This window comes from Lichenostomus cassidix, chromosome 1Aa (genome assembly GCF_008360975.1).
Source record: "Lichenostomus cassidix isolate B80296 chromosome 1Aa, HeHo_3.0, whole genome shotgun sequence".
NCBI classification, from domain to species: Eukaryota; Metazoa; Chordata; class Aves; order Passeriformes; family Meliphagidae; genus Lichenostomus; species Lichenostomus cassidix.
The window spans coordinates 5,620,513-5,645,821 of NC_139480.1; the positions used below are offsets into that span (position 1 = coordinate 5,620,513).

At 40.8% G+C, this 25,309-nt stretch overlaps 1 protein-coding gene across 9 annotated transcripts in view; it reads left to right on the forward strand.

Moving 5' to 3' along the window:
- CELF2 (CUGBP Elav-like family member 2) overlaps window positions 1–25,309 on the forward strand; it is a 543,197-nt gene that overhangs the window by 443,879 nt on the left and 74,009 nt on the right. For all 9 annotated transcript variants that reach the window (XM_085082623.1, XM_085082595.1, XM_085082585.1 and 6 more), the window contains 2 exons: window positions 535–617; window positions 23,600–23,648. In XM_085082623.1, coding sequence (XP_084938749.1) covers window positions 535–617; window positions 23,600–23,648 — 132 coding nt within the window. The remainder of the gene's footprint in view (window positions 1–534; window positions 618–23,599; window positions 23,649–25,309) is intronic.

Here is a 25,309-nt window from a genome sequence, read left to right on the forward strand (position 1 = left end):
TATCCCAGCAGTGGTGAATTCACCTGTAGCTTGTTTTTCATTCTTGAAACTGAGATGAGCGTCCTACCTCCAGTCCTGCCTGGTTTCAAAGAAAGGGGGAAACCCACTTTAGCTCTTTTGTATAAGGCCCTTTAAATAAGGTCCTGCTTTAGCCTGATTTTCTGCTTGGGAGGTAACAATGAATTCCTGCTGCTTGAGCCTGCCATGTTGCTTATATTCAAAGTATAATGGGGAGCTTCCAGAAAAATACAACCTTATTTACAATGTACAAAGCCAATTGGATTTTGGTTAACAATTTCTAAGTGATTAGAGTTCACTAACAGTGTAGGTGTACTATAGATGCAATGCACGGGGGGGACTTTTTATTTTAAACCACACAAGCTTTCTTTTATTCATGTCATTCAGGCGCCTCAGGATAATTCACATTTCCAGCTTTCATAATGTGTTGTTCAACCACTGTTTTTTCTCTCTCCCTATTGTACTCTCACAAATCATACTCACTAATTTCTGAAAGCTTTTCATTTCTCTCTATAGGTTGTTGTTTCGTAACATTTTATACAAGAAAAGCTGCTCTTGAGGCACAGAATGCACTGCACAATATTAAAACTTTACCTGGGGTGAGTACATTTACTTTTTGATCCTAATTATTTTATTGCCAGAAAAATGGCCCTTTTGCTCTTGATGCTGCTTGGTGCCCCAAATGGCCTTGATCTCTGCAAGGAGGTGGCTAAGCTGATGGTCTGTCCTGTATCAGTGCCAGTCCTGTAGCAATGGCATCATGTCCAAAGGCAGTTGCTGTTCTCTAGAAAGTCCCTTGGCTGGAAATAGTACTGATTCCTGCTGACCAGAGGCAGTGGCCAAAGTGCAGTGTGGATCCTTTTTTTTTAAATGTATTTAAGGGGGAGGGAGGGAGGGAGAGAGGGATGGGAGAAAACATATGGCATAAAACCACTGCACCACTGGGGCTTCATGTTTGAAAAGGGAGAGAAGAGGAAAAGACAAGACACAGCCAATTTTGTTAATGCAGCCTTTATCCACATGTTTTCTAAACAACCTGAATGCACTAGCTGCACATCTCAGGGTGTTGGGGAGTGTGGTATCATGTAGCTGCTTGCAGAGTCATCCTGTCCCTGACATCACCTCTCCTCACCCCCTGTTCCCACTGACACCAGTGTTCAGAACTGTTGTGGCTGTGTTGTACAAACTGTATCTTGTGTTTTCCTATGATATTTTATATTTAAATTACAGGGCTAGAGGGAAGTATATCACTGGTAATTGCATGTCTTAGCTCTGAAAACTCATTGTACCACTATTTTCATTTTTTCTGCTGAGTGTGGCCTAATACATTGAGGATGGAAGAGAAAAAATACAAAGGATGGAGGTATATTCCCTCTTGATGTAGGAGAAGTGTTCAAGTATATGTTTGTAGTGTCTGGTTACAGACATGAAAATAAATAAATAGACTGTGTAAACAAATAGAGCATTGACTGGACTGATAGTTCTATGGGCAATATCTCCTTTAGTTCCTATGTGCTGTATGTGAAATTGGACACCGTGTTTGAAAAATTATGTCTGGCTAGTTCACTTTATGCAAGTGATTTCCTGTTAAGAAAGCCACCTCATCTGTCATGCAAATGACCAGCATCTAGAGGTGTGTTGGACAGTTACCTGTGAGCCCTGCTAGTTCACCAAGATAAAATACTGGAGTCCTCTGTCATTTGCAAGTGAAAATTCTGGGAATGGTGGTAGGGATTCTGCAAAGGTAGGCCAGCCACAGGAAAATAAGAGGAAAATTGTGGCACTTCAAGTGATGTTTTCCAGCAACTGGCCCTTGCAAGGGACAGTATCAAGACCTTACAAACCTCCCAGTGGTAGTCTTGTCACCTGAGGGTGTAGAAGATGGGTGTGCCATCCTCAAGAGAGAAAGGAAGGCTCTAAGGCACGATTCCTTTTGAGACCCCTTTGGAATTCAGGCTGAATCTCAGCATCCTCTGGCTCTGCAGCTCCAGTTGTTGGTTCCCATCCCCATGGCAAGAAAATGCCAAGCCCTTGGACGTGTGCTCTCTATTCCAATTCAGTGTTGCACCCAAACCAAATCACTGAGTAACTGCTCTCTGTCATGCTCTGAATCTGTGTGGACTGGCAGGGCAGGATGGAGGTGATCCCGAGCTCACCCTGCCCAGCTAGCATCCCCTTAGAAAGAGACAGAGTCCTTTTAGAATCATAGAATCACAGAATCATTAAGGTTGGAAAAGGTCTCCAAGATCATTGAGTCCAAGCTTTGACCAAACACCACAATGCCAACTAATCCATAGCACTGAGTGCCACATTCAGTCATTTTTTGAACACTTCTGGGCATGATGACTCCACCACTTCCCTGGGCAGCCTGTTCCAATGTTTGATGACCCTTTCAGTGAAGTTCATTCTGATGTCCAACCTGAACTTCCCCTGGTGCAGTTTGAGGCCTGTCTCTGGTTGCCAGGGAGAAGAACCCAACCCTCACCTGGCTACAACCTCCTGTCAGGGAGTTGTAGAGAGTGAAAAGGTCCCCCCTGAGCCTCCTTTTCTCCAGGCTAAACAAACCCAGCTCCCCTTTCTTTGCTCTGTCCTTCCTTGAGCCTCTCAAGCTGGTTCATGTGTTTTACAAGATCTTGTTTATCCCAGTGGGCAACTCAGAGGGGCAGAGTCCTTCTCTAATTTCCACACATATGGGTGGCAAAGCTGGCTCAGCTTTGCATTGCATCATTACTTGTGCAGAGCATAATTTTCTCCTCCACTTTTGCCCAGCTAATGAGCAGGCTGCAGTTAAAGACACTTGTGTACCTTTTGATGTTTTTAAAATAAGGTTCAAAAATATTTTTTTTTCTAAAGCTCTCTCTAGCTCTTTGCCATTTAAAACTAATCTTTCCAAGCTGTTTTTTCCTGTCCTGACTGTGAGGTTACAAAGTTTTCTTTTAAGGAAATGTGGAAATTGCATTCCCATGACTCTGGGGCCTTGGCTTTAAAAATATTCCTGATACAGTCAGAGATGTTTAGATTTTACTATGAGATAAGTTATTATACCTACTTTTTTAAAGGGACACCTTTAATAAAGAGAAGAAACTTGAATACAGTTCTACTACTTGTATTTCAGCATGATTCAGCATATATTATATAACAGATTCTATATTTTGCACGTGCAGTATGCTGATATTCAGCATATATGGGGATACTGTTATGCTGCATCTGTGTGTTCCCAAAATAACTTCATTTAAGCACGCCCTAAAGTTGTGGCACACATGCTGGAAACGCTTCACGTTAGCAGGATTCTCCTTGTAAGAATTTTACCAATTTCTGTATTGTTTCTCTTGCCTGCTAAGCAGCTTTTGCCAGATCTGTAGTGGATAGGTCCATGTGTGAAATAGTCTCAGAGCAAATGGAAGCAATCTTCTGGCAGAGCTACTACAAGGGATGAATTTGGATCAGGTTCATTTAGGCACCAAGCATCAGCTTGCTTCCAGTAAGCAAGGTATGGTCAGTAGGAGGTTCAGTAATAAGGTGTCTCCTGGAAACAAAAGAAATCTGTGTCTTCCTCTTTTGCTCTAATACCACCATGCATCAGAAAAGGCATCCTTAAATATCCCAGGTAGAAAATCCGAGGCAAAGGCAGGTGATTTATTAGTGCGAGGTAAGGAAAGTTGGCAGAGGCAGGAGCAGGGGGCTGCAGGGATGCTGTGGCTGTGGGAACTCCTCTGTGTTTTACCTGCACTCAGGTGTAACCCATGTTGCTGCAGAGGCGTGGAGGAGAACAGCTCTGTGTTCATTAAATGATAGAGCCTAGGTTATTTCTGGGTTTATTCTCTTCATTTCTTAAATGCAGACCTGCTTCATGTAGCTTGGTAAACAGGTTTTGGATCAGCACCAGTGAAGCCAAAAAAGTGGGGCTTTACTGTGAAATTTATCCCCCTTCCAAGGCTGCATGTTCGGTTTAATTTAAGTAGTTTTTTGAGCAAAGCCTGCAGTGCTCTGTCTCTATCTCTGCTTTTTGCTTGGACCTCATCCTTAACAGAGACATGAAAACACAAGCGCTTGATCTTCTCCTTTGAGCTGCGCCCTTTTAGTGGACATGAAGAAAATAAGACCAGACATAAATGATTAATGCAGAATCTTGGAAGAAAATATTGCAGGGTGCCTTGCTGTTTGATTACAAGCCTTGGAATTAGTCAACATTTCCATAATTCTAAACCAATATACACCTGTTTTCCCACTGTGATGTGAAGGCACAACTTAATTTAACAGAAACCCTGCTGTGCTAAATCTCTCATTAAATACCAAGCTAGTTCTGTAATTTAAAGTTGCAGCACTACTATTTTAACTGAATTGCCTTTGTATTATAAAATTAATAAGAAGTTAATGATGCACTTTGCTGTATTCGCTCAGATTTTTTTTTTCACAGCAACAACAACAAAAAAGAAAGATAAAGAAGAAAAACATGTCACCAGCTGACATCTCAAGGCTTTTCTGGTTTTAATCATTTTCCTGAGGATAGAAATTAATTTAAAAGATTTTTTAAAAAAAAAATTAAAAAACTTTCTGCACAAGTACGATCAAACATCATCCTTTTACTTATGATGAATATAATCTCTCTGTTAGTCATAATATTCCTTGTCATATATTGGAGCTTTTATCTTTCTCAAAACATGTATTTAGATATCACTTGTTATGTAGGAGTGCTGCTAGGCAGAGAAGAAGATATGCAGTGTTTGAGAAATACAGACATATTGTTATGATATATGATACAGATCAACAAAATAGCGACAGTTCTCTTCTGTTTACTTGGTGCTGGCATCACAAGTAGCTTTTATGTGTTGCAAATAAGCAACATGAATTTTCAGATGTGTCTTTTCAAACATAGCATAGGAGCAGCTTGCTGATACCCTCATAGCTCGTAGAGATGTGGTTTATATGATTCAGCTTAGAGTCAGGTTTTCTTGGAGTGTTCATTTGGATTTTGTTTTAAAAGGCAGATGGGAGAAAAGGGAAAACCTCAATTTGAATGTAATAATGATCTTAGAAATGTGCTTCTTTGGGATGAGATGTAGAACTGAGGCCTTAACTAGTCTCATCTTCATTAAGGATCTCATGGTTTCGTTAGAGGTGTTTAACTTCTATTCCCTAAACAGAGTAATTCAATAAATTCCACCCATCTAAATTTATTCTGTACCTTCAGTTAGATGTAATAATCTTGGTTTCCCCATGCTCTAATTTGCTGCTTAGTGAAAATTGGCTTCTGTATAGAGGGCAAACCTCAAAGAGCTGTACTCGGGGACTGCTTTAACTGCCTTCATGGCACTGACATTTGTTCTTTGTTTTAGTTTTAGCATGCTTTATTTTAAAAACGGAATGTGCTCTGTTTTGCTGACTAGTGAATCTGGTAGAATTTCCTGGCAAGAGTTCAGTGCAGATAGGTAGCACAAGAGCACTAAATGTTGGTTGGATTCTTGGAGCCAAGTAGCTAAATAAATGCACCTTTAATGTCAAGCAGAGGCTATTTGAAGTCAGAAATCAATGGGCATCCATTTGTAAAATCTACGCCTAAAACTCTTTGGAGTCTTTCTTCTGTATTTGAAGTTAAATTTATTGGACGCAGTAAGGGTTGTTTGTTGTTTTATGTACATTTTTTGATACATCCTCCTACCTAAGGTTATCACCACAATAATTAACAACCCACACTCTGCACTACCATGCTTTTAACAGAATCATGGTTTACGTGGTTCTTATTTCAAGTGGGATATACATATTCCAAGTAGCAGTAAACCCTTTGTATTGAAGTTCTGGCATGACATTAGGACATTTGCTGTATGAATTGATTTAAGGGTTTAACAAGGAAGAAATACAATTTTGGGAAAACTCTTAATATTTTATCAGCAAGGTGGAGTTTGTAGGAACTGTTTTTCTAAAATAATCTTTTTTATTTTTTGGCTTTTTTATTATGGCTTTCTTTTTTGCCAGATGTTGTCAAGGGAAACCTTTTTAATTTTTAAATTGTAAGAATCACTATTGGTTTTTATTGCATGCTTTTTTACATCATAGGGAAGCAACAGTGGATTAGAAGGAACTTTGCCCAAAGGTTGTGTACAGGCTGTGAGGAAGGCTCAAGACTAGGGGTGTAGAATATGAAAAACTGACTTTTAAAGAGGAGCTTGGGCCATTCTTCTCTTTTGGTGCCCATTCACAGTAGGGTCAGCTCTACCCTACACCAGGCTGACAATCATCAGCACGATGCCAATCTGCTCTGGGGCTTCCCTTGTCCCCTGGGCCAGCTCAGGTTTCACACTGATGTCAAACACACTTGTTCTTGCTCCCTGCCACAGAGTCAAGATCATCAAGGAAGAGTCACAGCTCCTCTGGGGACCTGGGGCTTCAGGGTCAACATGGGAGAGAAATCTCAGCGATGGGCAGAATTGGCTCAGCAGGCTATTGAACCTTCAGAATAATCTGGTTCAAAATGCAGGCACCCATGACCACTTACTGTGAAACCTCATTCACTTTCTCATAAAACTCCATTTGTCCAACAAGAAGCAAAAAAAACCAAATATATTTCTGGTTCTCACTTTACAGCATGAGCTCTTTTCTAATGACAGCCCTGGCACTCTCCTTTCTGGAGCAGTGTTTTAATATCCAGTTCCCTTCTCTGTTTTAAGCCTTATGGTTTGTCAGTACTATATGAACATTATGTAAAAATTACCTGTAATAAAAAGGTAATCATCCAATATGACTTGAATAATAGCTTGAATATGATATATCAGTGACTTTGAGAGATTTTGACAAACAGAAAGGGAATTCAAAGAGCAATTAAGTTAGTTAAGGCTTCGCAGTGATTGATTTATGATGACAAATTAAACTAATTCAGTACTCATATAGTATGGCCAAATGCTGTTTAATGAGGGATCCAAAGAGTAGAGAACTGTTTAAATGATAAAAATAACCAGATGGGAAAGAGGAGAATTCCCAGGGAGCATCTGTTCTTAGGAAGTGAGCTAAAACATATTGAATGATAGTGAGAAAGTGAGTCTGGCCCATTCCTTCCTTTAAAATACTATGCAAACGAACCCACTTAATGATACACATTGCCCAGCTCAGAAGAAATATAGAAGTTTTTATTATGCAAAAATACCTCTTCTACCCCTGCCCCTCAGAAAAAATGTTGCACTGACTTTGTCCGTTCAATGAAAAATCAGTATTTGCACTAAATTCAGGTACCTTAGTAGATAAATTGGGTTTGCACCTACCATTGTTGTGAAATACGAAATGGATCACCAGCCCTGGATTTATAAAATTGGAAAAAAGTGACTTAGGAACCCAGTGAAAACTGTGTAAGTAGATGAACTTGCAGCTTAATGGCAGAATGATGGGTGCTGTGCAGGCATAGCAAGAGCGGAATATTGACCAAGTGAAAATAACTTCTTTAAATTGGTAAAAACATTTTGTTCAGAACTATATTGTCCTTTTATCTCATTGAGGGATGGAAGGTCAAATACACCTTCATCAAATTCACAGCCTCATCATTAGGGTAACTTCTGGGCAAGCAAGGAGAATGCAGTTCATATCCTCTCTGGCTTGTTTATTGAAAGGATTTAGCTTGGATTGACCTAACAGAGCTTTCACCACTGGACGTAGTTAAGATTGGGGGTCACTGTTTCTCCTCTTGAAGCTGTTCCACTGGAAATGAAAGCATCAAATTCAGGTGGGGGTGAGAGAAGCAAGGAACAGCATTTGATTGCCTAGTACTGAGGGCAGTGACTTCAGCACTGTGATATTTGGATGTGAGTCCATGCTCTAGTCAGTATTTTATTCTTCGGAAAAGCTTCAGACATTTGGAAGAGACTCTCCAAGAGCAGGGAAGCACAGAAAGATCCAGTGACCTGAGGCACTGAGAGAAGGTGGCTAAGCTGTGATCTGCCTTACTCAGGACAAGGATGCCCCTGGGAATTGTCAGGAAGGTGCAGAGCTACACAGGGCATGAGCATCAGGGAGCTGCTTTAGATCCTAGGCATTCCTATCAGGTTGTAGCTTTTCCTGCTGGGAAGCAAGAGCACATTAGCCCAGCTGCAAAAGCAGTCAGATGCACATTAGGCTTTTTAGAGAACTCTTGGAGTAGTTTGGGATTTTTTTTTTTTAATTTTTTTTGCACAGCTTTGCAGTATAATAATATTGGGGTGGAAAGTAAGTAATGCATAATAATGGCTTGACCTCAGAAAAATTCACTAATGTGAAGCCTATCCCCTAAAGGCCAAACCATTCTGGTGTGTGACACTGGGATTTACCTCTGACTTACATAACTCTGACCAGTTGAGGTCATCACTTTGCAAAATCCCTCCAGAACTGTTGTCCAAATTAGAACATCTTACTCAGTGAGGGTGGAGGATCTGTTCACAGGATATCACTTTTAAGCTGGGTACCCAAAAATCACTGACTTGGTGAACCTTTTGCTGTGCACCTCAGAATTGAAATCTCTGAAGAAAATTGAGAGGCTATCACTGGAGTACTCCAGGGTATTGCAAAGCTCACCAAGATTTAGGTGGGATGCTTAGCTAAGGATAATAGCCCAGGCACTCTCTTAAACAGCTATTTATCCTCCTGCTGGTGTTAGCTGTTTTCTGTTATCTGGAACAGAAAGTACAGGTGCTTCAGTCAGCCTCATTAGCACCACGACACGAGCTATTAAAATTGTCTTCGTAATGAAAAACTAGTTCAGGGAGTCTTCCTAGCTGTCTGACTACTCCTGCAGTAGTGAAATTAGAAAGGCAAATCATAAACAGTGTTGCAGGCATCAGGAAGCAACATCATTAGAGGTGCCCTTGGATGCCATTTACCTGCCTTGATAGCACAGTTTGGCACCCGTGGATCTGAGTTATGTTGTGACTAAGGAGCCTGAGCCTCATGGCATGTTTATAACAGAGAGACTGTTTGTTCAGCATCCTCCAACCCTGTGAGCTGTGCAGCTTGCTTCAAGCATCTCTGCTCTGTGGTCCATGGCTGTTGAAGGGATGCAGTGCTGACTCTTTTTGTGTTTGCACTCCTGTGGTGCTGCAGGAAGCTGAAGTATCCTCAGACAGCTTCTTCCCATCTCAGCTGGGTAATGAACCACCCTGGGCAGGTGCACCATGCTGCTGAATGGGACAGTGTACAGGATAAGAGAGAAAACACAAGCTCTGTCTTCCCTGTGGTACTCAAAAACCCCATAATACTACAAAAACCAGGTGAAACTGGGTGGCTTGGTTGAGTCTCCTGCTCTAATAACACACTTTGGACAATTGTATTCTCCCTAATTAAAAACACTCTTTGCAGACCCAGAGAGATAATTGATTTTTTGCTCATTCTCTGGAAGAAATTACTATCTTCATCAGCTTAGGTGGAAGAGCCACTTTGTCTTCTCTTCCCTGGGGTGTGCAGAGAAATCCTTCCTCCTCTTGCCAGCAGGGTCACTGGGGCTGCTAGAAATACTCAGTGATTCATATGGGTGCAAGAACCAATGTGGGGTACAGAGATGTTCAACACAGAGCTGCAGAGCTTGTATTTTAGGCTGTCTGTGAAGCAAGTGATCAGTACCCTCTAAGGCAGAGAGCAAATGTCATTATCAATATGACAAGGGGGGATGGCTTTAACCTGAAAGAGAGTAGGTTTAGATTAGACATTATGAAGAAATTCTTTACTGTTAGGGTAGGGAGGCCCCAACACAAGTTGCCCAGAGAAGCTGTGGATGCCTAGTTCCTGGAAGGGAAGTGTCCAGGTCCAGGTTGAAAAGGGCTTGGAGTGACCTGGTCCAGTGGAAGGTGTCCCTGCCCATGGCAGGATGTTGAAACTAGATGGTCCTTAACGTCTTTTCCAACCTAAACATTTCTATGATTCTAGGATTCTAGGATTCTACAATTACTGTGTCAAATACCTTTTAACAGGAAAAGCACTGCCAGAGGGGGAAAAGCTAATATTTGTCTCAGTTTTGGAACCGTCCTTTTTTTCCCTTGGAGCGTTGCTGAAATCAGTAATGGCTTTACTACCAAATGGTAGCCTGACTATCTGCAGGAGCAAAGAGAAACAGTCTGAAAAAGATGCCATCATAACTCCTTTTATTAGCAAAAGCCTATATGTATTGCCTTGTGCCAGGGAAGTTAAAAAAGCAAAAACTGCATAAGAAAAAAAAATCACATTTGAGCCAAACAGAGTCTTAAGCAGTGGTAAACAAAATGTAGCTTCCTTTGTGGTTGATTTTTATCCAGCTGCAGCCAAATATCAAAGCGATATCAAAGGAAAGCTACCCATTAATTAATTCAGACTGACTTCACAAAGCAAGCTGGAGCTTTTGCTGATATCTGATTCTGACAACTTCCTAATCTTCACAAGTTGTCATTAAGAGTGGCATTAAAGCAGTCTGCAGTCAATCCCAGCTCTCGCCCCATTGTAACTCAGAGATGGTCTATCTGGCATCACCAGGGCATACACAAGCAGGGCTTAGAATAAGGAACTTTGCTCCTTTGCAAATGGAATTTGCAATGTATCAGGGAATCTCATTAATACACTGCCTCGATCATTCATCCTAGGAATGCTCACCCATTCCCACTTGCAACCGTTACAAGCTGCAGTGAGTGAAAATTTTCTCTTCCAAAAGAGAAACACAGGGAAAAAGCAGAGAAAGAAACTGAAAAAGAAGCTTGTGTCTGAAAGGAATAATTAGAAGTCTGTAATGATCTCTAAGAAAGTATGAATAGAGCTTTATCACTGATTTCAAGATAGAGAACACAAGACTGTGGGCTGAAGAAAGTAACATTGTGGAAAATAAGACACTAATCAGGATAAGATCAGTTTTAAACTAAAAACTTTGAACAACCTGGTCTAGTGGAAGTTGTCCCTGCCCGTGGCAAGGTGGTTAGATGAGATGAGCCTTAAGGTCCCTTCCAACCCAAACCATTCTATGATCCTATGAACTGGAAGTCTGGTACCTCCATAAGTGAAGCTCGTAATTCCACCATGAAAACACAACATTCAGTGTTCCTTACTGCTGCCAGGATCTCTCAGAGGGATTTCAGCCTCATGCAGAGATGCGAGGGATGTGATGCCTTTATATTTCCATTCAGCTGTGAATGGCTCAAGTGATTGAAGGGAGTTTGTTTTCTAGACCATCACTTGAGCAAGTATCCACCAGACAGCAACTAATGTTATTTTGTGGCAAATTCCTGACAATACCTTAGAGGAAAATATGCTCAGTTATTAAACAGTATATTCGTTTCAAATATTGCAGAGTATACAGAGGAGAAGTGCTGTTGTGGGAGCACCTCACCCAGCAGCAACACCAGCATCCATGAAGATGGTGTATTTATTTCCTCCAGGGCCAAGTACTGCCCAAATGCCAGTGACAAATGGGAATTATTTTTGGTTGTACACAGAACCAAGGATTTACCATCATAAGAGGTGAAATAAAGCTTAGATCAAGTATCAGGAAAAAATACCCAGTGTCTGTTCAATTAGAATAATCTTCTAAAGGAAACAAAGTTAAATCCCAATCCTTATGGGCATTTGGGGTAGGAAAGTATTAGAAAATATGGGATAGGCAGTAATCCTGTATTGGCATTAAGTCATTCGAGATGAGCTACTGGATTTTTTCATCTCATTTCTCTGACTGCTAAGAAGTGAAAGAAAGCGCTATGCTGTGTAAATATAGAATCCTCCTATTTGTACAAAAATACATGATTAACCAAAAAGAAAGATCTTGCTATGCAGGAGCTACAGTCAGTCAAAGTCCTGTGCTTATACACTTGTGTCTGGAGGGCTCTGGGGGTTGCTCAGGCAGGCGTGTCCCTTGCCTCTTGTGACCCTGTTCATTTTGCAAAGAATGACATGGATTTACCCCAGTTTAAAAGTGGCCTGGTAGCTGACAGCCCTCATTGTCTGCTACTTGTCTTCCTCCCTGTTGACAGGAGAGCCAAAAATAGAGGGTGTGCATGGGGAAAATTTTTTTTCTGCACCCATTCCTCTTCCCCTGTGCTTTCCTTGCCCTCTGCTAGCTTCACTGACACTGCAACAGCCCTCAGGCTGCATTAGCCTCTCTCAGAAAAAGTAGCATATGCCAAGAAACCAGGAGTTCAAGACTTCCCAGTAGCTCTAAATGCTACCTTTGGACCAGGTAGGATGAATGATGTAAGAGCTTTTTAGCTCAGTTGGTTTTATCAGAGGACTTTCCTGATAGCTCTCCGTGGCCTCCAGCTGTTCCACCTGAAGCCATCTCTGCAAAGAGATTTCTTTGACCTTTAGGCAAGTTGCACATAGAGATGTTACTCACAGGGCACAGCACAGAGAAAACTTCTAATTGAGTACAATAGCCATAAAGAATAAGTAAGAGAAGACAATTTTTGACATGCTGAGGTTTGTAGTCACTGAATGAAGCATGTTGTTGCCTTTTTTCAAGAGAATCAAGGGGCCTAGTCTCTGGACACATCAAGGTTCAGTCTTGGGGTCAGATGCTGGTTTGGAGCTCTGCAGAGCTCTGGGTGGAGGCAGGTTGATTTTGGCCTTACTTTTCCTGACACTGTCCCTTTTACTAATGAAATCTTAATCACAGCTTGGTCAAAACACCACAGCCAGCTGGAACTGACTCATTCTTCAAAAATATATGTTTCTGCTAATGTTGTCCATTAATTTTTGTTTGTTTAACTTTCCAAGCACCTATTGACACAAATATTCAAATGCATTAGAATTCCTAAAGATTAGCATTATAAATATATACTGCATGTTTAGTTTGAATACAAACCACTTTCCTTATCCCAAAGAAAGCACTGGCAGAGTACATTAGCTGCAGAGATGCTAAAAAATTAAAGAGAATGAGTTCATTCGAAGGGTGGTTAAAAATAACATGGTTGCTCAATGTGACTTTTACTGGTGTTTGTAATTTTATGTATACACAACTAGACATCCATATTTTCATATGGACAGTGTGTGTTTGTGTGTTCTTGTGGTTGGAGACTTGTGGCAGTATCATTCTGTTTTCATAGACAGATCAAATATCGAGCTATCTTTTTCATTTTCTCTCCACAGCCAGATTATTTCACCACTGCAGACTATTGGCATAACACTGAGAACTTTTATTTGGATGCTGATATTGGATAGTCGTGGAAAATTCCTGTAACTTCAGCTCATGGAGAGCTTAAATAGAATTTATGAGCCATATCCTCATTTGGCGTAAAATATTGTGGCTCTGCTGGTTCAACAATAAAACTGTACTCCTTACCCCAGCTGATCTCAGTCAGGAGGGTAGAGTTTTTGACATCTTCATTCAAAACCTCTTTTCTACCTGACTGCTTTGGCTATTCCCTGCAATATTTAGAGGCATGCATGTTGACAAGTAGTTTGGGGCTCATGTCTGGCCTTTGAAGAAATCTGGATTGGTCTGTGTTTGGTAAAAGGGAGGAATTAGACTGCCTGTCTGCCTTCTGGAGAGGAGGGAATTGTGGATTAAGAGGTATATTCCAGACTCAGAATTTCTCTGTACCTTTGCTAAGTGAAAAGTGAAAACGGCAGCGACCCCACATCATCAGTGCCAACTTTTTCTATGCATTGTACCCTTTGCTCTAATTTAAAAGGTAGAATTTCAATAGAAGTTATAATTTTGATGCTTTTGGGGCTTATTTTAGACTTTCCTCAATCACACTTTTCAGCTATAAGATGTTCTTGCTAGTACATTGTAATGCAAATAGGAGAGCTTTCCAACAGAACTTTAAAAAAGCTTTACATTAGAAAAAAAAAATCCCATAGCCTAGAATTTGAGTTTTGTACCAAATAATAGACTCTAGTTTCTGTCAGAAGAGGAGCCCAAGAGCGTTGTTGGATCAAGGTGACCTTCCATGCTGCAGAAAGAGTCAGGCAGAAGATCCACTTAGCAAATGAACAGAAAAATCTGTGATGTGAAACTGGGGGAGTGGCTGAGGCTGGTTTCTCTCTTATTGAATGAAAGCAAAAAATTAAGCAGATAAGCGTAGATGAGATAACACTGTGAAAGAAACAGAGGAGCCCCTGCCTGTGCTTTCTTGCCTTTCTGAATTTTGCTGTCACTAGTCATTCCTTTTAAAGAGTTATCTCCTGAATTTCAGCTCGGCAAAGGTAGAGGATATTGATGAGGATAAATCACATGGTGTTTTCCCAGAGCATAGTTCACAGAGGAGAGCAAGCAAGCACAGAACAACATAAGTCTTAAAATAAAACTCCTGCAAACAAGCATTTGATATCCTGGTCGCCTTGGCCTCTCTCAGAACCGAGTTTGTGTTTTGCATTACAAAAGCCATTCCATGTTTTTAAAAACCTTTCATTTAAACTAAATTTCTTTGCAGTCATTGGTAGCCAGAAAGAAAATTTATTTTATTTTTGGTTGGGACTGTGTTTTTGGGGGAGAAGAAGGTTAGGATGGAGGATTGCTTTGTTTTCTTAAGAGGTTTGTAAAAATTATCCTAGAAGTTGATGTGGAATCAGAGGGATTTATGTAGAAAGGGAGGGGTTTCCTGTGGACCAGGCTTGAACATTAACACCCTAAAATGGTGACCACAGACTGAGCTACTTGAATATTTTCATCTGGCAGCAGGAAAGGTATTTTTTAAAATGAGGACTTCATCTTGAGCCTTCACAGATTCTGAGAAGGGCGAAATTCCCTAAATGTACCCTCAGGAGCCAGTGCTCCCTAAGCAGGGAATCTGGCTTTTTCTGGGAGGAAATGTGAAATCTGCCTTTATAGACTTCTCAAGTAAGAACAAACCTCTGCTTTGCTGCCTTCCCCTTTTGAGGTGGTTGAGAGACCTCTTTTTCATTCCCATGGGAACACTTTTCATAGAAGATGACTTAATAGGTAGCATAATAACTTAATAATTTTGGCTTTCCTCTGGCTCTGTTTTCCAAATACTAATACAGGAGGAGGGGGCGTTCTTAGATTTTCAGGGAAAGTACTCCCTTTACTCTCAACCTCCTGTTGACTTCTGGAAACAAACACCCAACTGGGGAGATGGAAGAAAGTACATCTTCAGAACACTTGAGTCATGTCCAGTGGGACACTGACTGGAAGGCTTGTGTCATGCTGGGAATTGAGTCCTGGCATCTTAGGTCATGCTGGGCAAATCCACCCAATGCAGCATGAAGCTGCATTAGTTATTAGCTGACCTCCCAAAGCCACAACAGCTTGGCTTGTGTTTGGTTTCTCCAGCAGTCCTGGATCACTGCTTTATGTTCTTGCATTGCCTCTCAAGTAGGGTATCAAGGGAGAAATATTGTAAAAAAAACCCTGCTTGTGTGGAGTACAAGTAGTACTTGTACCTTGTACATTAGTACCTGCTAATTAATATCTTACCCATACCTGATGATAAAATGACAAGATATTGGCCTGATAGACTTGGCTTCAGTTGTGGAATAACTCCAGATGCATCACATGGAGCCTCTATGCCATTTTCCCATCTTCCTCCTTTCTGCTGCAAAGAGCTAGCAGTGGTGAGCACCTCGCAGTGGTGTCAGGAGAGGAATCAGTTAGAGCAAGAGGATTTTGGGCTCTGATGCAGTGCGGACAGCTTGGCTCCTTCCCTTCAGATCGTCATTCCAGGCCATGCAGAGCTCCCCTGCCTGGCACTGGGCAAGCCGCCGCCTCACTGCGCTTCGTTTCCCTCTCACAGACCTGGGCAGCAATTTTTGCCCCTCGCAATTACCTTGAATGGGTGTTAAAACCAAGTCAATTAATGTCACGGAGAGACTTCTGTTATCTCCCTGCCCCACCCCATTGACATGCAAACTTCAATTGGCAAAATGTCAACAGAAGTTATTGCTGCTGCCGACGAGATGGATAACTCTTGCTGTTAAAATAATATCTGGTGTTTTGCTCAGATGTCTAATGGGTTTGCTTTTTAAGCATGGATGATGCAAAATATCCCCAAGGCATTATTCCCAACAAGTTATAGAATACCACTTAATGTCTATTTTTAGGATTGAATAGGTTCTGTAAAGGCTCATTTGTTTGAAGAAAAGATAGTTAATAACTTTGCTTTCCATGTGATTTTGATAAGACAAGTTTTGGCCATACCTCCCCTTTTCTATTTCCACTCTGACTCGCCTGTGTCCTGGAGTTGTTGCCATTAGTGTGGGAAGTAAGAAATTAAGGACTTAAATAAATGGAGGAGAACTGCTAAAAGAGCAACAGTAGTTATTTGTACATTAGGAAGTGAAGTTGTCTCTTCTAAGATACCAAACTTTTTAATTTCTGTATGAAAGTAGAACTTTTAAAAGAGACTGAGTGCTTCAGCCTAATTAATAAATGTACAGGAGGAACAGCAGAATGTGAAGGTGACTGTAGAAGAGACCACTAGATAAATTATTATTATTATTACTATTATTGTTGTTGTTATTTTTGTTTTATTGTTATTTTAGAGCACAGCATTGTTTTTAGTCTCTCTAACTAATGTTTAATTTAACTTTAATTTAAACCACAGAGTGTAGTGGACTGCAAATGACTGAGTTGGAAAGCTTCCAAAAACCATTGAATTTCAGTGGTTTTAGTGTTCTCCAGTAAAACAACTTGTTTTAAGCAAGCTATATGCTTGTTTCTGTGCTCTAAATAGAAAATAATGATGTTATGCATTACCGCATGAACTATATTTGGCACCCACCAGCAATATTCATTTTCTCTTGCTTCTCTCTCTTCCTCCTGCCCTCCCTCCCTCTCCCTCTGTCTCTCTTCAAAAAATGCATGTATATATGTCTGACAGTAATCTAGCAGGCCAAGTAACAGATCACATTCTTCTACTACTAAAATTGTATGAATGCCTAACACAGCTTAAATCCCTTAAATTGGGATTTATGAAAGGATGACAGCAAACAATCTTCTAGCTATGCCATCGCTCAGGCAGTTACAGCAACTGCTTTACATTTATTTGTGAGACTCTATGTGATGAATGCACATTTGTCCTCCTTTTACCTGTGAATAAGCTAAGGTGGATGACTTCAACCAATGCTGGGAATCCAGAGTTCTGCCTGTGCTGGTGAAGCAAGCAGGAGCATGGTGCTGGTTAGCACTTTTCCCCCTGGTGTGTGGGCATACTTGGGGGAAAAACATGGAATAGAGCTGCTCCCATTAGGCAGAACGGACAAGGACATCCTGTTTGGAGTGGAAGGAGAAGTATAGCTGTGTAAATGCAAGCTGTACCACTTCTTTTAAGAGCCAGGGAGCAGTCCTTTGCCTCTTTTATTCACTAGTATTTATTTGGCCTTAGAGACTATCCCCAGTTTCCAGAGAAGTTCCCAAAGCGCTAGCAGGATATTGACTGCGTAATTCAAGTTAGTTTGACCCTAGAGAAGTCATTCTAAACAGTTCTTTTCGATAGGAAAATACACCTCTTTTACTTCTGGGAAACTTGTATTACTTGTGAGTCACAAGGGTTTAAAAAAGCAAAACCAGTTGGCAATGAAATTATGTGAAAAATGAGTGTTCAAGAGCTTCCCTGAAAGATCCTATGGAAAAATTGGGGAGCTAAAAGCTGAAATGAGAGGCTGGGGGGGGGGATGTGTAGAGGTATCTGCACATAATAATCCAGGAAAACAATGGTTTCTGAAGACACTGAAAATCATTTAATTCTCTGGTGCTTATGGACTATTTTCACTTCTTTCCCCAGTCTTTTGGTAGGTCAGTACATTCCCTCCTGACTTCCAGACTCAGTAATGGTTCTCAGGAACCTGGTTGGTCTTGTTTTTTCCTTGGACTACTGGTCTAATTAAACTGCACTCACTAATTGGATCAGGAGCTTGGAGAAAGCTTTGAATTCATTTCCAGACCAGAGTTAGACAAAGATCATATTTTTTTCCCACTGGTTTTCATGCTGATACCTCTTCAGGTGGTTTTCTTCTGAGCCCTTAGCCTTTCTTTGCTGCTCCTTAATATTTCCTTCCTCTTTGGTTTTCCTGTTGATTCCAAAAAGTCTCAAGATTTATAATCCTTCCCCCAAAAAGAATATTAGAGTTTAATTAAGGTCTGACATCTCTCTCCCACATCCTCTCTTGACATTTTAAAATTCTGAGATGTAGAAGATATGAAAGAAGTCCCATTTGGCTTCAACAGTGATTAATGCTAGCAAGAAGCAAGTCCCAAAGTGCTAGAAATTACAAGATATGTGCAAGCTGTGATCATTTAATCCTATTGCTTTTTGTTTGGTTTGGATGTTACCCAAGTTCTTCAAATTTACCCTTTGCTTGGGGGAAGGTTTAGCTCCATTTTGTTGTGTTTCTCTGAGATGTGGTCTGTGAGGGTGACAGGTAAGGGACAAACTGAGCTGGGTCATGGGTCGAAACTTACAGCCAGGGCAGGTGACAGGGAAGGGAGAAAGAGGACAGGTCTGAAAAGGGCTAAGAGCTCTAGAAATCTGCTGGTGGCTTTAAAGGGTCGTAGAAAGATGGTGACAGGAATGATAAGGAGTGAGGAGTCATGGATAACATCCTCCACACGTAATCCCTCAACTCCGGTGGTGAAAAGTCTCACTGTGCTTAACTTTAGAGGACTTTCAGGAGGTGGTCTTTGACTGCCCTAGTGAGCTGGGGGAAGCTGTGGACAGCTTTATGTGCATTCAGGGTCCTTTCTTGCTGAGTGGCTTTCCTTCCTCAAGGCATCAGGAATGGGAGCAAGGCATGTGCATCTGCCGTGGCAGGAATGGAGAATAAAAGCTGCTAATAGATGTAGTAATTATGTATAAAGTTGCTTCTGCAATGGACCATAAAAAAAAGATTTTTCATAGTCTAGGTGGCCAGAGTTTCAGAGGTGCTGAGGGTATCCAAATTTCACAGACTCAACACAGCTGCAGCAAAATGAGCCCATCAGCTCCTTCATCTTCACTGAAAGGCATCTCCTGCTTTTAATCACCAAAGTCCTGTGTAAGACTAATATACTCACGTTTAACAAAGCACCTCTTACTAAAGCAGCCAATACAGACCATTTAGAGTGCCAAATGCCTCCTCCTACAAACCTTGCTTCACTCGCAGAAATTGCTGCTCACAGGAAGTCTTTAGCCTACTCAGAATATCTGAATGCCCATTTTTCTTCAGAAAATTGATGGAAAGCAGGTGCCCAAGAGCCATTCCAGCAAATATATTGACAATTCTGAAATGTGATTTAGGGAGTTGCTGCTGATGCAGTGGTGACTTGGAGTGTGCCAATCCCATGCTTGTCCATGCTTGGACACAGCTCTTCCCTGTTCACCTCTGGCACTTGAGGCTTAAGATTACACCTGATTCAAAGCATCCCCTGACTAAACAAAACAAACCATGAGCTGATCGCCTTGTGCAGTGTGCAACCACACAATAGCAATCACAGCTAATGACTCTGATAAATGCTAGACTGCACACACCTCCTTGTTTGGTGTTTGTTTTGTATACAGAAGGTAACATCGACTGAATAACGAGGATGCCAAGTTACAGATGGGGTTGTGGAATCGTATTTGACAGCCGATTAGAGTAATCTGACAGAAATGATGACTTAATCACCACGACAGACTCCAAATTCCCAGATAGAATTCCACCCAGGTTAATCTAATTTCCTTGCAATATTTTTGCCAGAAATAGACTCTTAGCCGGCTTGTTTTCTCCCATGCAGATGTCACATGGCTTTGACAAGAATGTAAATAGGTACTGTTATTATTGTTGAAAAGATGACTTTGAGGCTCTAAAGCAGGAGAGGCTGCATGCCTTTGAGAGGCATTGGGTTGCTTTGCTGTGTTTTTTTCTCTAATGAAGTTATGTTTACATACAGCAAGATGAATTCAGGAAAATGAGGGGGAAAAAAAAGATGTAACTATTCAATTGTAATTCTAGGCCATGGCCCGGGTCCTGCTGCTGCCCTGGACATAGCCAGCAGCCAGATTCTCATTAATTTCAGGGGGATTTTCAGGATTGCATGTTTGACAGATGTTTCTTTGCCTTTTTAGTTCCCGTGGACTGCCTCAGCATCCCAGCTTCGGATGTGCCCAAGGAGAGGCAGTGATGTGCTCAGCCCCAGGCTTTGGGTGGCCTCTGTGACAGCCCGGGCAGCAATGTCCCCCACTTTGTTGCCAGCACTGCCACAAGGCACTGGCAACCTTGGGCAGCAGGCTTTTGGCTGTAAAACAGTGGCATGGGGTGTTTTGAGAGCGATGGATGGGGAGCACCTGCAGGAAAGGCAGGTCGTGCTTGCTGCACAAGTGTGTTCAGCAGCACTCTCTGTGATATTGATGAGGAGAGGTTGCTCCTTACAGCCCGTGCTGCAGCCTGGGTTTGAGATCCCCATGCACTTTGCTTGCACAGGATGATGTTCAAGTCTATAAATTACTTGCTGAGGTTATTTTTCTTACTCTTGCCTCTTTATTAATTGTAAGTGTGCATTCATAAATACTGTATTTTCATAAACAAAGCTTTCTCCAAGAAAAGAAGAAAATGTTTCCTGTTGTTCTGTGTGGCAACATGACATACTGAGAAATCACTTACCTTGAGATCCATAAGTGATGTATAGCTACAATAACAGCTTTCTGATAAGACAGGAAATCCTTCATTTCGGTAGATGACATGATTCTAGTGAGTGGCATCTAATTTGAAACAGTTTTATATCATCTATAATCTTTTGGAGGGCCAGGGAAAGCTCAGCTATTTTATTATGTTATAGCCTGCAGTTATACAAGGAAGATATAAAACACACAGATTATTTTCCCTTTTGCTCATTGTAGAGTGAACGGATAGTACCTATTTAGCTTTTGTCTCTGCCCCTTTAATTTTCTTATTCACTACACACTTCTTTGAGAGTCATTCTTCTCTTTTCTTTTTTACACCTACCTTTAAATATTTTATGGGTAGAGAGCTTATAATATGTATTGTCACGGCAGTTGTCTCTAGAGGTCAGCAATGAGTTTAATAATGAGATGCGAACCAGTGACTCTGTAAAACCCATTTCAGGTTATAAATGGCATGTTTTATTGAATCTAGTGTTAAAGGTTGTTAACGTATCAATTGGTGATGGTCAGGGTTAAACAAGCTTCAACATGAGCCCTCTCATGTTAGGAAACTGTCAGTAAGGTATTTTTCCATTTTCCTCTTTGCTGAAGCCAGGTTTGTGTATCACATCCATTTTCCTGGGGTGTTCTGCAGTTTAAGCTCTCCAGGCCTGAGGTGGATCTTTTATTAGTTTTCACTGATATAATTTTAAGCACAATGGCATCACTCCCAAATTCAGCTTGATGGTGTGAAGAGAATTGGGACCATGAGTTTTTAGCAGGAACATCTGAAATCAAGTCAAAACCCAGTTGAAGCATCATGTTAAATCTTGCCTCTTGCTTCCTGAATGTACCAGGTTACTGAGTTAATGAACTTGGGGTAATTATATGTAACAGAAGAGGGTGATTTTGAATGCAGTAAATGTGTTTGTCAGGTAACACTGATCTTTGTGTTGTGACCATGGGCTGCAAGAATAACTCCTTCATGTGAATTTGGTGTAAAGCTGGCTTCTCTGGTTTGAAAAGTGAGAGGTTTTTAACATTGTTAGAATTGCCTTTATTCAAAATATCACCTGTTAGGAGCATAGACATGCAGCTGCAAAGAGAGGTAGATTCTCTGTCTACCAAAGGCCTGAATTTGGGTTGGGTTTTTCTCTCATATTCTGTATATTCCTGAATACTTGCCTTTCTTTCCTCTATTTTCTCACCATTCCCTTGCTCCTCAGAGGTATCAGTAGCCTGCAAGGGGCTTGTAGAGCAAGTCACACCTTTTTTCTCCTTTCTGTTTTTGCTTGCTGAGTGGACATGCTGCCTCACATTCCCATGAATTTTAAGTCTCCTGCAGTGCCCAATGTATTGTTGATGTCAGGAAAAATGTTAAGCACCAGAGAAGACAGAGAATGATCGAAACTTCCCTTTTTTCTATAAAACTGATTGAATAAGAGTGGTGGCAGAAAAGTGCTGGGCTATTAAAGTCCATTTAGGAAACAAATGATTCAAAGAGAACAAAATTGTTAAAACTGAAGCAAATTTATGCATCCTGACAACTACATCTACCTTGTGGCTTTGCCTTTCCCTAGGACACAGTGGGGAGCTGTGCAAGCAGCACAGGGAATACATTGATTTGCAAGGCCAGGGAGCGTTCTGGACTTTGAGTAAATCTTACAGAAACAGTCACAGCAATATTTTATATTTTCTAAAGAACCCAGCAACTTTTTCCCTGGTGGTTAAATTACTTCACCAAAAGCAATGCAGATGTGGGTTTCTGTGCTGCTTTGAAAGCACATTTGATATGAGGGCATGGATGTTCTCTCCTGCTCAGCTGTTTTTGTTTCCCAGAGTTTGTCATAACAGTCTTTTATTAAAAAAATGGAATTGCCTCTGACATTTTCAGGCAATTCTCAGCTGTGCTGCACTGAAAAATTATATGAAAGTAGAAAGAGCATACATTTTTTCACCTGTTCACGTGAATTGGTAAGGAATTGCTGAGGAGAGAAAAGGCAGTGGCCCTGCTGCTGCCAGAAGGTTTGTGCAGTCAAATCCCAGCAACTATGCAGAGCCCATGAAAGAAAATAAAAATGGGGGTTTTTTGCAAGCTTAAACATCTCCCGCATTGAATCTCAATGTGAGGTCAGTTCTTGAGGCTTTTGAGAAGCTGTAATAAAATTTCCCTGAACACACCACAGTGGCCACAGGGCTGGCTATAACCAACATCCTGTGGAAAACTCACACGCTGATCAGAGGGAGCTCAACTGTTGTGGTGTTATTATTCCTGAAAGAACAAAAACAACATTTGTTGAAATTTTATTGGAGCTATCAACAATTCAGTGTGGGAGCAGCATCATTTAGTAGAGGAAGCTGAGGACATATCAGACCAAGTGTGCCAAGGTAGGATATTCATCAGGGAGCACTGCACACACAGGTTAGTTTCCTTTGCAGCAAGAGAGACATGAATGGAGGAAGAGGTTGAAAAGGAAAAAGGATTTGGAGTTTTTATGGAAACTAGAATTGTTTCATGTTGTGGTGGAAGCTTTATGAAGGAGTGTATATTGTATTCTAAAACAAAAAGATGAGATACTAAGTGGTTATAGGAAACTATTTTAGGAATCAAGATCTCTTCTTCTGCAGTCCTGAAAGAATCAGCACAGTTTTTTAATTACAAGCAAAGTTCATTTGTCAAGCTCAACTCCTCTGAGTACGTTTGAAATGCTTGCTAGTTCTTAAATTACTTGAAAATTCCATCTTGGTTTTGGCAGTGGTTGAGCTCAAGGAAAAAAAGTTGGTAAAACAGAAACCAAGCATGCCATAAACTAATGAGGGCTGTAACTTTAGAGGTCTTCTGAAACTAGATACATCAAATTAAAGATTTATATGAGTCCTGTGGGCCCAATGATCTTTTTTTTAATCTTCCTCGTTATAAAATATTCTTTTACCATTTAATTTTTTCTTATAAGCCTATGATACAGTGTTATTTTGAATTTATATAATTTCAACATGTTTATTATTAAATCATGTCTCTTTTTAGCCCTTCTTTAAAAACATAATTATTGATTTTTTATGACTCTCCAACCTGCCTTACTCTCTTTCATTTTTGCTTTTAGATGCATCATCCTATTCAGATGAAACCTGCAGATAGTGAAAAGTCAAATGGTATGTGTTTAATTTATTTTTACTTAATTGTGTCTCTCTCTAACTAAAGTAAGTACAATATTGTGAGAGTTTTTGCTTTACTACTTTTGTGGTGAAAATGACAGGCAGTTTCCCTACACCTGACATGTTGGGAAGCTGTTGAGCTGCTCTGAACTTCCTTTTATCTTCTGCTTTAAAGAAGGAAGGAAATGTCCTCAAAAAAGGTCTTCCTTGTACCTGCTGTGCCTCACTGCATACATCCTTCCCTTGGGTTCTCCTAACAGTGAGGGAATGTGGGAGCACCTGAGATTGATAAGATGGAGATAAAATGTTAATGCTGACAATTAAAAATAAAAGAAACAAAAAGACATACCTGTGTTAGCAAACTACGTAAGCACATGATTTGCTTTAAACATTTGCCAAAACTACCTTTTTATAGAATGATGCCATTCTGAATCTGAGCCAAATTTAGGTTTTAATCACATGCTTCATTATGAGCTGGGAAACCCACTTTGGAGCTCTCTGTGTACTTATTCCTTACAACGATTGAAAAATGAATGTTATAAAGACAGTAATATCCATTTGGAATACTAGGGTACTGCCTAAGTGGATGTATATGACATGCAAAATAGATGGAAAGCTAAATCTATTAAACATGCCAGGTTTATATATTCAGGGAAATAAGATAATCGAATGGTAGCGCAACTTGGCGGCGTGTGATTCTTTAAAAATATATACGTGTATATTTTGCCCCTTGATTTGTTCCTGTAATTTTCTAAAATATATGTTAAAGATATCATCTGCCTTCTTAGATTGCAAGAGCTTCATTTTCCCATAAGGCCCACATAATCAGAGCTGGTTCCTCCAACAGGCATCTTTGCACCTCATTAATTAGTAATCAGGGCAGAAGCTGTGCACTTAGAGATCTACATACCTGCAAATGTAAATTATGATTGGGCTCTAAATCTCTCCACAAGGCTTTTTTAAGGCTTCTTTTTTTGCTAATTGTAGTGCATCCCTTTTTCAGGCTTCTCCAAGGATTATGAAGTTTGGAAGGAAATTAAAACTTCACATTGTGCTAGGTTTCCCATTATGACAACTTTCCAAACAAAAGTGGCCATGAGTACAAGAAATATGAGCCATCACCCATTTGTAGGGCAGGGGTGTTCTCTCTCTCAGGCTGGAATCATAGAATCATCGAACATTCTGGGTTGGAAAGGATGGATATCCATCCACAAGGATTCTCAAAATCTGGTTCCTGGCCCTGTACTGGACAAACCCAAAAGTCCCATCATGTGCTTAAGAGCATTGTCAAAACACTCCTTGAGCTCTGTCAGCCTTGGTGCTGTGACCACTGCCCTGGGGAGCCTGTTCCAGTGCCCAAACACCCTCTGGGTGAAGAACCTTTTCCCAAAGAGTTTTAGCAGTGATTTCTTGCTGTCTTTGTGTGCTCAGAATAGAGGCCAAAGTGCCTGCATGGGCAGAAGGACTGAACTTTTCAGGCCCCACTGCAGGAGAATGTTGCTGTTGGAATCCAAACTCCACTCCCTAGTATTTAGTGCTAGCAGTGGGCACAATTATCCCTTAGGCACAGGAACACTGGCCTGAACCCTCTGAACTAAGTATGGCCTCTATGGGTTCTTCTTTCAAAGACAAATTTCACCTCAATTTCCTTGGCAAAT